Source organism: Mustelus asterias, chromosome 16 (genome assembly GCF_964213995.1).
Source record: "Mustelus asterias chromosome 16, sMusAst1.hap1.1, whole genome shotgun sequence".
NCBI lineage: Eukaryota > Metazoa > Chordata > Chondrichthyes > Carcharhiniformes > Triakidae > Mustelus > Mustelus asterias.
This window is the reverse complement of record NC_135816.1, coordinates 79,023,347-79,039,430: the sequence shown is the minus strand read 5'-3', so window position 1 is coordinate 79,039,430 and position 16,084 is coordinate 79,023,347. Positions and strand designations below refer to the sequence as shown.

Here is a 16,084-nt window from a genome sequence, read left to right as displayed (position 1 = left end):
ATTCCTCTCTAAACTATCCCGTGGTACAGGCAAGAGTCCAGAGATAACCACTCTGTCAGTCTTGGCCTTTAGTTTCCACCCCAACTCCATAAATCCCTGCCTAATATCCCCTTCCCCTATCCTCCCTATGTCGTGTGTCCCCACATGTACAATAACTTGTGGTTTATCTCCCTCCCCCCTAAGAGTCCTGAATACCCTGTCAGACACATCCCGGACCCCAGCCCCTGGTAGGCAACACACCAACCCTGAGTCCCTACCTTTAGTTCCGACCCTCCTATCTGTCTCCTTAATTGTGGAGTCCCCAATCACAAGGCCCAGTCTTTTACAGCCCGTAACCACCTGAGCTTTCTCACTCGGCTCACCCCCAGAGATCTGCTCTCTATGCTCAGTTGATTCCTCCTCAACTGTAGCCTCCAGCACCGAAAACCTATTATGGAGGGGAACCGCCCCAGGGGATTGTCTTCCCGATTGCTTCTTACCCCTCCTCCTGGCATTGACCCAAGCCTCATTTCTAGGAGTTACTATTTCTCTATAACTCCTATCAACTTCCACCTCCGCCTCCCGAATTATGCGGAGTTCCTCTACCTCCCCCTCCAGCTCCTTTACACGCTCCTCCAGAAGCTGCAATCTAATGCACTTCTTACAACTAAAATCTCCTGAAACACTACTGGATTTCCTCACCACATACATCCCACAGGAGATGCAGCATACTGCCTGAACTGCCATCCCTGAAGCCATTACCATATCTTGTAACCTCGGGTTTGGGTCCACCGGTGTATTAACCATGTTCCAGTTCAATTTCAACTTCTGTAACCAGGAGCGTCCGAATAACACAGGGTAGTTGCATTTTACCACAAATAGTGGTAATTCTGCACATTTGTCCCTCAACTGTACCTTCACCAATACATAACTCTTGAGGGGTACCACTTGTTCACAATGTGGTCTTGACAGGCTTTAATTGCAGAGCTTTTAACTTCTCCCTGTATAATGATTTGGGTATCAAGGACACCGTCGCTCCCGTATCAACTTCCATTTTCATGGTTTCGCCCCCCACCCTTTTAGGGAGAAGCCAGAAACGACCGGCTTCATCCCGTACCAACAGAATTCATAGAATCATAGAATCCTTACAGTGCAGAGAGAGGCCATTGGGCACATCGAGCTTGCACTGACCACAATCCCACCCAGGTTCCATCCCCATAACTCCACGTATTTACCCTGCTAATCTCGCTGACACAAAAGGGGCAATTTAACATGGCTAATCAACAAGTAGCAACAAGTATTCCGCTTTGGTTACGGTTGAGGGGGACGACATACCAGTGGTGAGCCACAGTGAGAGGATCTCCAGCACTGTGTCCGTCTCTGTGGCTCGGGAGGGTAAGGGGGAGAGCGGGAGGGCAATAGTTATTGGGGACTCGTTAGTTAGAGGGATAGATAGAAGGTTCTGTGGCAGCAAAAGAGACTCGAGGATGGTATGTTGCCTACCGGATACCAGGGTCCGTGACGTCTCGGACCGTGTCTTCCGGATTCTTAAGGGGGAGGGGAAACAGTCACAAGTCGTGGTACACATTGGTACCAACGACATAGGTAAGAGAAGGGACGGGGATTTAAAACAGGAATTTCGGGAGCTGGGCTGGAAGCTGAGAGCCAAGACAAAACATGTGGTCATCTCTGGTACGTTACCGGTGCCACGTGATAGCGAGTTGAGGAACAGGGAGGGAGTGCAGTTAAACATGTGGTTGCAGGGATGGTGTAGGAGGGAGGGTTTCAGATACGTGGATAATTGGAACACGTTCTGGGGAAGGTGGGACCTGTACAAACAGGACGGGGTGCACCTGAACCAGAGGGGCACCAATATCCTGGGAGGGAAATTTGCTAGGGCTCTTCAGGGGGGTTTAAACTAATTTGTCAGGGGAGTGGGAAAAGGAGTTGTAGTCCAGAAGTCAGTGTTGAGGGTGGTGAGGTATTGGGGAAGGTGTCAAGGTCAAGGGTGAGTACCGGTAGACAGGAAGGTGGGTTGAAGTGTGTCTACTTCAATGCAAGGAGCATCCGGAACCTGTTTAGAGATTATAAAGAGCTAGGAATCAAATTAAAAAACAGGTCCTCAAGGGTCATAATCTCCGGATTACTGCCCGAGCCACGTGTAAATTGGCATAGGGAGGCAAGAATAAGGGAAGTCAACACGTGGCTGAAAGAGTGGTGTGGGTAAGAGGGGTTCTTTTTCATGGGACACTGGCATCAGTTTTGGGGCAGGGGGGACCTATACCGTTGGGATGGTCTCCACCTGGACCGAGCTGGGATCAGTGTTCTGGCGAAGAGAGTAAATAGGGTGGTCAATAGGACTTTAAACTAGAGATTGGGGGGGAAGGGAAAGTCAGGGAACCAAGAGGTGAAGGAATCAGTGGGAAGCGTAGCTGCTTAGGATTACAAAAAATCACGAAAAGACAGCACTCAGGAGAGGTTACGATAGTCCCCATCTCACAAAATATGACACAGTGTCTGGAAAGGCTCAGTAAACCAAGGTCCACCACACTACGAAAACAAAAAGGGACGGTCAATAGGGAATTAAAGGTGCTATATTTAAATGCCCGCAGTGTCCGGAACAAGGTAGATGAGCTTGTGGCCCAGATTGTGACTGGCAGGTATGATGTGGTAGGCATCACAGAGACGTGGTTGCAGGGGGTTCAGGACTGGCAGTTAAACATCCAGGGATTCACAACCTATCGAAAAGACAGAGAGGTGGGTAGAGGGGGCGGGGTTGCCTTGTTAATTAGAAATGAAATTAAATCAATAGCACTAAACGACATAGGGTCAGACGATGTGGAGTCTGTGTGGGTAGAGTTGAGGAACCACAAAGGCAAAAAAACCATAATGGGAGTTATGTACAGGCCTCCTGACAGTGGTCAGGACCAGGGGCACAAAATGCACCACGAAATAGAAAGGGCATGTCAGAAAGGCAAGGTCACAGTGATCATGGGGGATTTCAATATGCAGGTGGACTGGGTAAATAATGTTGCCAGTGGACCCAAAGAAAGGGAATTCATTGAATGTTTACAGGATGGCTTTTTGGAACAGCTTGTGATGGAGCCCACGAGGGAACAGGCTATTCTGGACTTAGTGTTATGTAATGAGCCGGACGTGATAAAAGATCTTAAAGTAAGGGAACACTTAGGAAGCAGTGATCATAATATGGTAGAATTCAGTCTGCAATTTGAAAGAAGGAAGGCAGAATCAGATGTGAAGGTTCTACAGTTAAATAAAGGTAATTACAGGCGCATGAGGGAGGAACTGACAAAAATCGACTGGAAGCAGAGCCTAGTGGGAAAGACAGTAGAACAGCAATGGCAGGAGTTTCTGGGAGTAATTGAGGACACAGTGCAGAGGTTCATCCCAAACAAAAGAAAGGTTATCAGAGGGGGGATTAGGCAGCCATGGCTGACAAAGGAAGTCAGGGAATGCATCAAGGCAAAAGAGAGAGCCTATAATGTGGCAAAGAGTAGTGGGAAGTCAGAAGATTGGGAAGGCTATAAAAACAAACAGAGGATAACAAAGAGAGAAATAAGGAAGGAGAGGATCAAATATGAAGGTAGGCTAGCCAGTAACATTAGGAATGATAGTAAAAGTTTCTTTAAATACATTAAAAACAAACGGGAGGCAAAAGTAGACATTGGGCCGCTCCAAAATGACGCTGGTAATCTAGTGATGGGAGACAAGGAAATAGCTGAGGAACTTAATAAGTACTTTGCGTCAGTCTTCACAGTAGAAGACATGAGTAATATCCCAACAATTCAGGAAAGTCAGGGGGCAGAGTTGAATATGGTTGCCATCACAAGGGAGAAAGTGCTAGAGAAACTAAAAGGTCTGAAAATTGATAAATCTCCGGGCCCAGATGGGCTACATCCTAGAGTTCTAAAGGAGATAGCTGAAGAAATAGTGGAGGCGTTAGTTATGATCTTTCAAAAGTCACTGGAGTCAGGGAAAGTCCCAGAGGATTGGAAAATCGCTGTTGTAACCCCACTGTTCAAGAAGGGAACAAGAAAAAATATGGAAAATTATAGGCCAATTAGCCTAACCTCAGTTGTTGGCAAAATTCTAGAATCCATCGTTAAGGATGAGATTTCTAAATTCTTGGAAGTGCAGGGTCGGATTAGGACAAGTCAGCATGGATTTAGTAAGGGGAGGTCGTGCCTGACAAACCTGTTAAGAGTTCTTTGAAGAGATAACAAATAGGTTAGACCAAGGAGAGCCAATGGATGTTATCTATCTTGACTTCCAAAAGGCCTTTGACAAGGTGTCTCACGGGAAGCTGCTGAGTAAAATAAGCGCCCATGGTATTCGAGGCAAGGTACTAAAATGGATTGACGATTGGCTGTCAGACAGAAGGCAGAGAGTTGGGATAAAAGGTTCTTTCTCAGAATGGCAACCGGTGACAAGTGGTGTCCCGCAGGGTTCAGTGTTGGGGCCACAGCTGTTCTCTTTATATATTAACGATCTAGATGACGGGACTGGGGGCATTCTGGCCAAGTTTGCCGATGATACAAAGATAGGTGGAGGGGCAGGTAGTATTGAGGAGGTGGGGAGGCTGCAGAAAGATTTAGACAGTTTAGGAGAGTGGTCCAAGAAGTGGCTGATGAAATTCAACGTGGGCAAGTGCGAGGTCTTGCACTTTGGAAAAAAGAATAGAGGCATGGACTATTTTCTAAACGGTGACAAAATTCATAATGCTAAAGTGCAAAGGGACTTGGGAGCCCTAGTCCAGGATTCTCTAAAGGTAAACTTGCAGGTTGAGTCCGTAATTAAGAAAGCAAATGTAATGTTGTCATTTATCTCAAGAGGCTTGGAATACAAAAGCAGGGATGTACTTCTGAGACTTTATAAAGCACTGGTTAGGCCCCATTTGGAGTACTGTGAGCAATTTTGGGCCCCACACCTCAGGAAGGACATACTGGCACTGGAGCGGGTCCAGCGGAGATTCACACGGATGATCCCAGGAATGGTAGGCCTGACATACGATGAACGTCTGAGGATCGTGGGATTATATTCATTGGAGTTTAGGAGGTTGAGGGGAGATCTAATAGAAACTTACAAGATAATGAACGGCTTAGATAGGATGGACGTAGGGAAGTTGTTTCCATTAGCAGGGGAGACTAGGACGCGGGGGCACAGCCTTAGAATAAAAGTGAGTCACTTTAGAACAGAGATGAGGAGAAATTTCTTCAGCCAGAGAGTGGTAGGTCTGTGGAATTCATTGCCACAGAGGGCTGTGGAGGCCGAGACGTTGAGCGTCTTCAAGACAGAAATTGATAAATTCTTGATTTCTCGAGGAATTAAGGGCTATGGGGAGAGAGCGGGTAAATGGAGTTGAAATCAACCATGATTGAATGGTGGAGTGGACTCGATGGGCCGAATGGCCTTACTTCCGCTCCTATGTCTTATGGTCTTATGGTCTTATGGAACAAAGTAGATGAACTTGGGGCGTGGATTGGTACTTGGGACTACGATGTTGTGGCCATTACGGAGACGTGGGTAGAACAAGGACAGGAATGGTTGTTGGACGTTCCGGGGTATAGATGTTTCAGTCAGGGTAGGGAAGCTGGTAAAAGAGGTGGAGGAGTGGCATTGTTAATCAAGGATAGTCTAACGGCTGCGGAAAGGCACTTCGAGGGGGATCTGCACACTGAGGTAATATGGGCTGAAGTTAGAAATAGGAAAGGAGCGGTCACGTTGTTAGGAGTTTACTATAGGCCCCCAAATAGTAATAGAGAGGTGGAGGAAGAAATTGCTAAGCAGGTTATGGATATGTGTGGGGGTCACAGGGTAGTTGTCATGGGGGACTTTAACTTTCCAAATATTGATTGGAACCTTTGTAGGTCGAATAGTTCGGATGGGGCAGTTTTTGTGCAGTGTGTGCAGGAGGGTTTCCTGACACAATATGTGGATAGACCGACAAGAGGTGCGGCCACATTGGATTTGGTACTGGGAAATGAACCGGGCCAAGTATTAGATTTGGTTGTGGGTGAGCACTTTGGAGATAGTGACCACAATTCGGTGTCTTTTGTTATTGCAATGGAGAGGGATAGGGCCATACGGCAGGGCAAGGTTTACAATTGGGGGAGAGGTAATTATAAGACCATAAGACCATAAGACATAGGAGTGGACGTAAGGCCATTCGGCCCATCGAGTCCACTCCACCATTCAATCATGGTTGATTTCAACTCCATTTACCCGCTCTCTCCCCATAGCCCTTAATTCCTCGAGAAATCAAGAATTTATCAATTTCTGTCTTGAAGACGCTCAACGTCTCGGCCTCCACAGCCCTCTGTGGCAATGAATTCCACAGACCCAACACTCTCTGGCTGAAGAAATTTCTCCTCATCTCTGTTCTAAAGTGACTCACTTTTATTCTAAGGCTGTGCCTCCGCGTCCTAGTCTCCCCTGTTAATGGAAACAACTTCCCCACGTCCATCCTATCTAAGCCGTTCATTATCTTGTAAGTTTCTATCAGATCTCCCCTCAACCTCCTAAACTCCAATGAATATAATCCCACGATCCTCAGACGTTCATCGTATGTCAGGCCTACCATTCCTGGGATCATCCGTGTGAATCTCCGCTGGACCCGCTCCAGTGCCAGTATGTCCTTCCTGAGGTGTGGGGCCCAAAATTGCTCACAGTACTCCAAATGGGGCCTAACCAGTGCTTTATAAAGCCTCAGAAGTACATCCCTGCTTTTGTATTCCAAGCCTCTTGAGATAAATGACAACATTACATTTGCTTTCTTAATTACGGACTCAACCTGCAAGTTTACCTTTAGAGAATCCTGGACTAGGACTCCCAAGTCCCTTTGCACTTTAGCATTATGAATTTTGTCACCGTTTAGAAAATAGTCCATGCCTCTATTCTTTTTTCCAAAGTGTACGACCTCGCACTTGCCCACGTTGAATTTCATCAGCCACTTCTTGGACCACTCTCCTAAACTGTCTAAATCTTTCTGCAGCCTCCCCACCTCCTCAATACTACCTGCCCCTCCACCTATCTTTGTATCATCGGCAAACTTGGCCAGAATGCTCCCAGTCCCGTCATCTAGATCGTTAATATATAAAGAGAACAGCTGTGGCCCCAACACTGAACCCTGCGGGACACCACTTGTCACCAGTTGCCATTCTGAGAAAGAACCTTTTATCCCAACTCTCTGCCTTCTGTCTGACAGCCAATCGTCAATCCATGTTAGTACCTTGCCTCGAATACCATGGGCCCTTATTTTACTCAGCAGTCTCCCGTGAGGCACCTTGTCAAAGGCCTTTTGGAAGTCAAGATAGATAACATCCATTGGCTCTCCTTGGTCTAACCTATTTGTTATCTCTTCAAAGAACTCTAACAGGTTTGTCAGGCACGACCTCCCCTTACTAAATCCATGCTGACTTGTCCTAATCCGACCCTGCACTTCCAAGAATTTAGAAATCTCATCCTTAACGATGGATTCTAGAATTTTGCCAACAACTGAGGTTAGGCTAATTGGCCTATAATTTTCCATATTTTTTCTTGTTCCCTTCTTGAACAGTGGGGTTACAACAGCGATTTTCCAATCCTCTGGGACTTTCCCTGACTCCAGTGACTTTTGAAAGATCATAACTAACGCCTCCACTATTTCTTCAGCTATCTCTTTTAGAACTCTAGGATGTAGCCCATCTGGGCCCGGAGATTTATCAATTTTCAGACCTTTTAGTTTCTCTAGCACTTTCTCCTTTGTGATGGCAACCATATTCAACTCTGCCCCCTGACTTTCCTGAATTGTTGGGATATTAATCAAGTCTTCTACTGTGAAGACTGACGCAAAGTACTTGTTAAGTTCCTCAGCTATTTCCTTGTCTCCCATCACTAGATTACCAGCATCATTTTGGAGCGGCCCAATGTCTACTTTTGCCTCCCGTTTGTTTTTAATGTATTTAAAGAAACTTTTACTCTCATTCCTAATGTTACTGGCTAGCCTACCTTCATATTTGATCCTCTCCTTCCTTATTTCTCTCTTTGTTATCCTCTGTTTGTTTTTATAGCCTTCCCAATCTTCTGACTTCCCACTACTCTTTGCCACATTATAGGCTCTCTCTTTTGCCTTGATGCATTCCCTGACTTCCTTTGTCAGCCATGGCTGCCTAATCCCCCCTCTGATAACCTTTCTTTTGTTTGGGATGAACCTCTGCACTGTGTCCTCAATTACTCCCAGAAACTCCTGCCATTGCTGTTCTACTGTCTTTCCCACTAGGCTCTGCTTCCAGTCGATTTTTGTCAGTTCCTCCCTCATGCGCCTGTAATTACCTTTATTTAACTGTAGAACCTTCACATCTGATTCTGCCTTCCTTCTTTCAAATTGCAGACTGAATTCTACCATATTATGATCACTGCTTCCTAAGTGTTCCCTTACTTTAAGATCTTTTATCACGTCCGGCTCATTACATAACACTAAGTCCAGAATAGCCTGTTCCCTCGTGGGCTCCATCACAAGCTGTTCCAAAAAGCCATCCTGTAAACATTCAATGAATTCCCTTTCTTTGGGTCCACTGGCAACATTATTTACCCAGTCCACCTGCATATTGAAATCCCCCATGATCACTGTGACCTTGCCTTTCTGACATGCCCTTTCTATTTCGTGGTGCATTTTGTGCCCCTGGTCCTGACCACTGTCAGGAGGCCTGTACATAACTCCCATTATGGTTTTTTTGCCTTTGTGGTTCCTCAACTCTACCCACACAGACTCCACATCGTCTGACCCTATGTCGTTTAGTGCTATTGATTTAATTTCATTTCTAATTAACAAGGCAACCCCGCCCCCTCTACCCACCTCTCTGTCTTTTCGATAGGTTGTGAATCCCTGGATGTTTAACTGCCAGTCCTGAACCCCCTGCAACCACGTCTCTGTGATGCCTACCACATCATACCTGCCAGTCACAATCTGGGCCACAAGCTCATCTACCTTGTTCCGGACACTGCGGGCATTTAAATATAGCACCTTTAATTCCCTATTGACCGTCCCTTTTTGTTTTCGTAGTGTGGTGGACCTTGGTTTACTGAGCCTTTCCAGACACTGTGTCATATTTTGTGAGATGGGGACTATCGTAACCTCTCCTGAGTGCTGTCTTTTCGTGATGTTTTGTAATCCTAAGCAGCTACGCTTCCCACTGATTCCTTCACCTCTTGGTTCCCTGACTTTCCCTTCCCCCCCAATCTCTAGTTTAAAGTCCTATTGACCACCCCATTTACTCTCTTCGCCAGAACACTGATCCCAGCTCGGTCCAGGTGGAGACCATCCCAACGGTATAGGTCCCCCCTGCCCCAAAACTGATGCCAGTGTCCCATGAAAAAGAACCCCTCTTTCCCACATTTGGCAAGAATTTGGGGGCATAAGATGGGAACAGAAACTGTCAGGGAAAGGCACTGATGAAAAGTGGAACTTTTTCAAGGAACAAATACTGGGTGTCCTTGATAGGTATGTCCCTGTCAGGCAGGGAGGAAATGGCCGAGTGAGGGAACCATGGTTCACGAAAGAGGTGGAATGTCTTGTGAAAAGGAAGAGGGAAGCTTATGTAGGGATGAGGAAACAAGGTTCAGATGGCTCGATTGAGGGTTACAAGTTAGCAAGGAATGAGCCGAAAAAGAGGCTTAGGAGAGCTAGGAGGGGACATGAGAAGTCCTTGGCGGGTCGGATCAAGGAAAACCCCAAGGCTTTTTACTCTTATGTGAGGAATAAAAGAATGACCAGGGTGAGGTTAGGGCCGGTCAAGGACAGTAGTGGGAACTTGTGTATGGAGTCAGTAGAGATAGGTGAGGTGATGAATGAATACTTTTCTTCAGTGTTCACCAAGGAGAGGGGCCATGTTTTTGAGGAAGAGAAGGTGTTACAGGCTAATAGGCTGGAGGAAATAGTTGTTCGGAGGGAGGATGTACTAGCAGTTTTGAATAAACTGAAGGTCGATAAGTCCCCTGGGCCTGATGAAATGTATCCTAGGATTCTTTGGGAGGCAAGGGATGTGATTGCAGAGCATTTGGCTTTGATCTTTGGGTCCTCACTGTCTACGGGGATGGTGCCAGAGGACTGGAGAGTGGCGAATGTGGTTCCTCTGTTTAAGAAAGGGAATAGAAATGACCCTGGTAATTATAGACCGGTTAGTCTTACTTCGGTGGTTGGTAAATTGATGGAAAAGGTCCTTAGGGATGGGATTTACGACCATTTAGAAAGATGCGGATTAATCCGGGATAGTCAGCACGGATTCGTGAAGGGCAAGTCGTGCCTCACAAATTTGATAGAATTTTTTGAGGAGGTAACTAAGTGTGTTGATGAAGGTAGGGCAGTTGATGTCATATACATGGATTTTAGTAAGGCGTTTGATAAGGTCCCCCATGGTCGGCTTATGATGAAAGTAAGGAGGTGTGGTATAGAGGGAAAGTTGGCAGATTGGATAGGTAACTGGCTATCTGATCGAAGACAGAGGGTGGTGGTGGATGGAAAATTTTTGGACTGGAGGCAGGTTGCTAGCGGAGTGCCACAGGGATCAGTGCTTGGTCCTCTGCTCTTTGTGATTTTTATTAATGACTTAGAGGAGGGGGCTGAAGGGTGGATCAGTAAATTTGCTGATGACACCAAGATTGGTGGAGTAGTGGATGAGGTGGAGGGCTGTTGTAGGCTGCAAAGAGACATAGATAGGATGCAAAGCTGGGCTGAAAAATGGCAAATGGAGTTTAACCCTGATAAATGTGAGGTGATTCATTTTGGTAGGACTAATTTAAATGTGGATTACAGGGTCAAAGGTAGGGTTCTGAAGACTGTGGAGGAACAGAGAGATCTTGGGGTCCATATCCACAGATCTCTAAAGGTTGCCACTCAAGTGGATAGAGCGGTGAAGAAGGCCTATAATGTGTTAGCTCTTATTAACCGGGGGTTGGAGTTTACGAGCCGTGGGGTTATGCTGCAACCGTACAGGACCTTGGTGAGACCACATTTGGAATATTGTGTGCAGTTCTGGTCACCTCACTATAAGAACGATGTGGAAGCGCTGGAAAGAGTGCAGAGGAGATTTACCAGGATGCTGCCTGGGTTGGAGGGTAGGTCTTATGAGGAAAGGTTGAGGGAGCTAGGGCTGTTCTCTCTGGAGCGGAGGAGGCTGAGGGGAGACTTAATAGAGGTTTATAAAATGATGAAGGGGATAGATAGAGTGAACGTTCAAAGACTATTTCCTCGGGTGGATGGAGCTATTACAAGGGGGCATAACTATAGGGTTCATGGTGGGAGATATAGGAAGGATATCAGAGGTAGGTTCTTTACGCAGAGAGTGGTTGGGGTGTGGAATGGACTGCCTGCAGTGATAGTGGAGTCAGACACTTTAGGAACATTTAAGCGGTTATTGGATAGGCACATGGAGCACACCAGGATGATAGGGAGTGGGATAGCTTGATCTTGGTTTCAGATAAAGCTCGGCACAACATCGTGGGCCGAAGGGCCTGTTCTGTGCTGTACTGTTCTATGTTCTGTTCTATATTCTTAATCCAGGCTACAAAAGTATATAGCTAGGTTCAGTGAATGGACCAAGTTCTGGCAAATACAAACAAGATAAAGATGGTGCAGTGAGAATGAGATTGAAAAAAAGACTCTTACATTCTTAAAGCCCCGGTAGAGCACCTGGAGCTCCCTCTTGGTGAAGTTGGTTTGGGCCTGAAGTTGTCGTAACCCTTCAGGCCGATGGCAGACGGTGGCCATTTCCAACTCATCTTCAACCTTATCTGGAAAAATAAGCAGACAAAAAAATGTCAGGTCGATTATGAGAATGGTGTGTCTCTGGAAGAAAGGAGAGAAATCCAGCAATGAGAACCTCCAGTCAACATCATACATCTTGTATAAACTTAGAACAGATCACGGTAAATGTGGCTATCACACCTGCTCTGGATAGTCATAGCAACTCTCTCTCTCTCTGTCTCTATTAATGCTGCTTTACTAGCTGGGTTTTTTAAGTACTGTCAGTTTTATTTCAGAATTCCAGCATCAGTAGGATATTGCTTTTACTGCTAGTGTGTTCCTGGATTCAATGTGGGGAGAATTTTCCGTCCCCATTTTCAGTGGCGGGAATGGCAGCAGGGACAGAGAATCAAGGGAAACAGATTTCATGCCGGTGGAATTTTCCTGCTCGATTGTTCCTGTCCCCTGCTGATGATGCCAGGATGACATGGTGGCACAGTGGTTAGCACTGCTGCCTCACAGTGCCATTCAATTCCAGCATTGGGTGACTGTTTGTGTGGAGTGTGCACATTCTCCCAGTGTCTGCATGGTTTTCCTCGAGGTGCTTTGGTTTCCTCCCAGACTCCAAAAATGTGCAGGTTGGGTGGATTGGCCATGTTAAATGCCCCTTAGTGTCCCACGATATGTAGGTTAGAGAGATTGTAAGAAGTTTAACAACACCAGGTTACAGTCCAACAGGTTTATTTGGTAGCAAAAGCCACAAGCTTTCGGAGCCTTTAACCCCTTCTTCAGGCGAGTGGGAATTCTGTTCACAAACAGGGCATATAGAACAGTCCAGCACAGAACAGGCCCTTCAGCCCACGATGTTGTGCCGAGCTTTATATGAAACCATATAAAGACACAGACTCAATTTACAGAATAATGATTGGAATGCGAATACTTACAGCTAATCAAGTCTTTAAGACACAAACAATGTGAGTGGAGAGAGCATTAAGACAGGTTAAAGAGATGTGCATTGTCTCCAGACAGGACAGCCAGTGAGACTCTGCAGGTCCAGGAAAGCTGTGGGGATTACAGATAGTGTGACATGAACCCAATATCCCGGTTGAGGCCATGCTCATGTGTGCGGAACTTGGCTATCCGTTTCTGCTCAGCAACTCGGCGCCGTCATGTGTCATGAAGGCCGCCTTGGAGAACGCTTACCCGAATATCAGAGGCCGAATGCCCGTGACTCTTGAAGTGCTCCCCAACAGAATCCGAGCAGATCCTGTGTATACGGAGAGCTTGTCCGTAGGGGAAGCCATCCCCTACGGGCAAGCCCTCCGTATACACAGGATCTGCTTGGATGAGGAGGATCGCAACAAACACCTCCAGACGCTGAAAGATGCCCTCATAAGAACAGGATATGGCGCTCGACTCATCGATCAACAGTTCCGACGCGCCACAGCGAAAAACCGCACCAACCTCCTCAGAAGACAAACACGGGACACGGTGGACAGAGTACCCTTCATCGTCCAGTACTTCCCCGGAGCGGAGAAGCTACGGCATCTCCTCCGGAGCCTTCAACATGTCATTGATGAAGACGAACATCTCGCCAAGGCCATCCCCACACCCCCACTTCTTGCCTTCAAACAACCGCACAACCTCAAAGAGACCATTGTCCACAGCAAACTACCCAGCCTTCAGGGGAACAGTGACCACGACACCACACAACCCTGCCACAACAAACTCTGCAAGACGTGCCGGATCATCGACACAGATGCCATCATCTCACGTGAGAACACCATCCACCAGGTACACGGTACATACTTTTGCAACTCGGCCAACGTTGTCTACCTGATACGCTGCAGGAAAGGATGTCCCGAGGCATGGTACATTGGGGAAACCATGCAGACGCTACGACAATGGATGAATGAACACCGCTCGACAATCACCAGGCAAGACTGTTCTCTTCCTGTTGGGGAGCACTTCAGCGGTCACGGGCATTCGGCCTCTGATATTCGGGTAGGCTGTCTCCAAGGCGGCCTTCATGACACACAACGGCACAGAGTCGCTGAGCATAGAACATAGAACAGTACAGCACAGAACAGGCCCTTCGGCCCACGATGTTGTGCCGAGCTTTGTCTGAAACCCAGATCAAGCTATTTCCTCCCTATCATCCCGAAGTACTCCATGTGCCTATCCAATAGCTTCTTAAATGTTCCTAAAGTTTCTGACTCCACTATCCCTGCAGGCAGTCCATTCCACACCCCAACCACTCTCTGAGTAAAAACCCTACCTCGGACATCCTTCCTATATCTCCCACCATGAACCCTATAGTTATGCCCCCTAGTTACCGCTCCATTCACCCGAGGAAATAGTCTTTGAACGTTCACTCTATCTATCCCCCTCATCATCTTATAAACCTCTATCAAGTCTCCTCTCAACCTCCTCCGCTCCAAAGAGAAAAGCCCAAGTTCCCTCAACCTTTCCTCATAAGACCTACCCTCCAAACCAGGCAGCATCCTGGTAAATCCCCTTTGCACTCTTTCCAGCGCTTCCACATCCTTCTTGTACTGAGGTGACCAGAACTGCACACAATATTCCAAATGTGGTCTCACCAAGGTCCTGTACAGTTGCAGCATAACCCCACGGCTCTTAAACTCAAACCCCCTGTTAATGAACGCCAACACACTATAGGCCTTCTTCACGGCTCTATCCACTTGAGTGGCAACCTTCAGAGATCTATGGATATGAACCCCAAGATCTCTCTGTTCCTCCACATTCTTCAGAACCCTACCTTTGACCCTGTAATCCACATTTAAATTTGTCCTACCAAAATGAATCACCTCGCATTCATCAGGGTTAAACTCCATTTGCCATTTTTCAGCCCAGCTTTGCATCCTATCTATGTCTCTTTGCAGCCTACAACAGCCCTCCACCTCATCCACTACTCCACCAATCTTGGAATCAGCAGAAACTGATAGCCAAGTTCCGCACACATGAGGATGGCCTCAACCGGGATATTGAGTTCATGTCACACTATCTGTAATCCCCACAGCTTGCCTGGACTTGCAGAGTCTCACTGGCTGTCCTGTCTGGAGACAATACACATCTCTTCAACCTGTGCTTAATGCTCTCTCCACTCACATTGTTTGTATCTTAAAGACTTGATTAGCTGTAAGTATTCGCATTCCAACCATTATTCTGTAAATTGAGTTTGTGTCTTTATATGCCCTGTTAGTGAACAGAATTCCCACTCACCTGAAGAAGGGGCTTAAGGCTCCGAAGGCTTGTGGCTTTTGCTACCAGATAAACCTGTTGGACTTTAACCTGGTGTTGTTAAACTTCTTACTGTGTTTACCCCAGTCCAACGCCGGCATCTCCACATCATGGTTAGAGAGATTAGCAGGGATAGTGGTGGGTCTGAGTAAGACGCTCTGTCAGAGAGTTGGTGCAGACTCAATGGGCCGAATGGCCTCCTTCTGCACTGTAGGGATTCTGTGATTCTATGACGTAATGGAGATCCCACCATGAAAGATCAAGAACTACATTATCATATATTACCATATACTTAGCAGGCCTCCCCGCTCTACTTTTCACCCACTCCCCCACACCTCCCTCCACTGGCCGGTGTGACATCATGCTGGTGGGGTTTACGACAGGTTATCTGCAAAGGGGTCCGGGCAAATGGTCCCCACTAGGGGTCATGCCCGGTAAATCCCCAGTAAGTCATGCCTGGACAGTACCCTGTCAGTGACCAGGCACTGCCAAGGTGCCAGCTTTGTGCCAGGATAATGCAAGGTGCACATCCTTTTGAAGATGTGTTTGAGGGGGCAGTTTCCTCGGGTGGGTAGGAGGTTCCCTGAGTCCATGGCGGGACTGTACCCTGTATCTACTGGGGGAGGGGTTTCCTGTGTCATTGAGAAGGGGGTCTATGTGAATGCAGAGGTTCCTTGTGTCTTTTGGGGGTGTGGGGGGAGGAGGATGGTCCAGCTGCTAACGCTGCCTCAGGGATCGGTAGGGTAAGGGGGGAGGACGGCACGCTGCCACTCTGCATCAGGGATTGAAGAGGGTCGGAGGGGGATGATCAGGACTGGCCTTGGTGGGGGTATCAGGTCCGGGGGGGGGGGGGTGGTTAGGCCAACAATCGTGCGGGGTTCGGGCCGGTGATCGCAGGGAGGTAGGGGGGGATTGGTCTGGGTGGGTCAGGGTCACGATAGGCCGCAGGCCCCTGCGGTAGCTGGAGGGGGTGGGGTGGGGGGGGGGGGGGGGGGATGTTGGAGTGCTTTGTAGAGGACATGGAGGCTAGCTGAGGGCAGCAGTGTCTCTGTGACAAGTCTCTGCTGCTGGAGACCTGCACATGCGCATTGACGCCCTTTGCTG

The 16,084-nt window shown here is 47.4% G+C and overlaps 1 protein-coding gene across 1 annotated transcript in view; it reads right to left on the bottom strand.

The window, feature by feature from the left end:
* Positions 1–16,084, bottom strand: part of LOC144505574 (A-type potassium channel modulatory protein KCNIP1-like) — a 98,305-nt gene that overhangs the window by 46,605 nt on the left and 35,616 nt on the right. Inside the window, exon 2 of the mRNA XM_078231694.1 lies at positions 11,642–11,766. Within this exon, the coding sequence (XP_078087820.1) occupies positions 11,642–11,766 (125 nt within the window). The remainder of the gene's footprint in view (positions 1–11,641; positions 11,767–16,084) is intronic.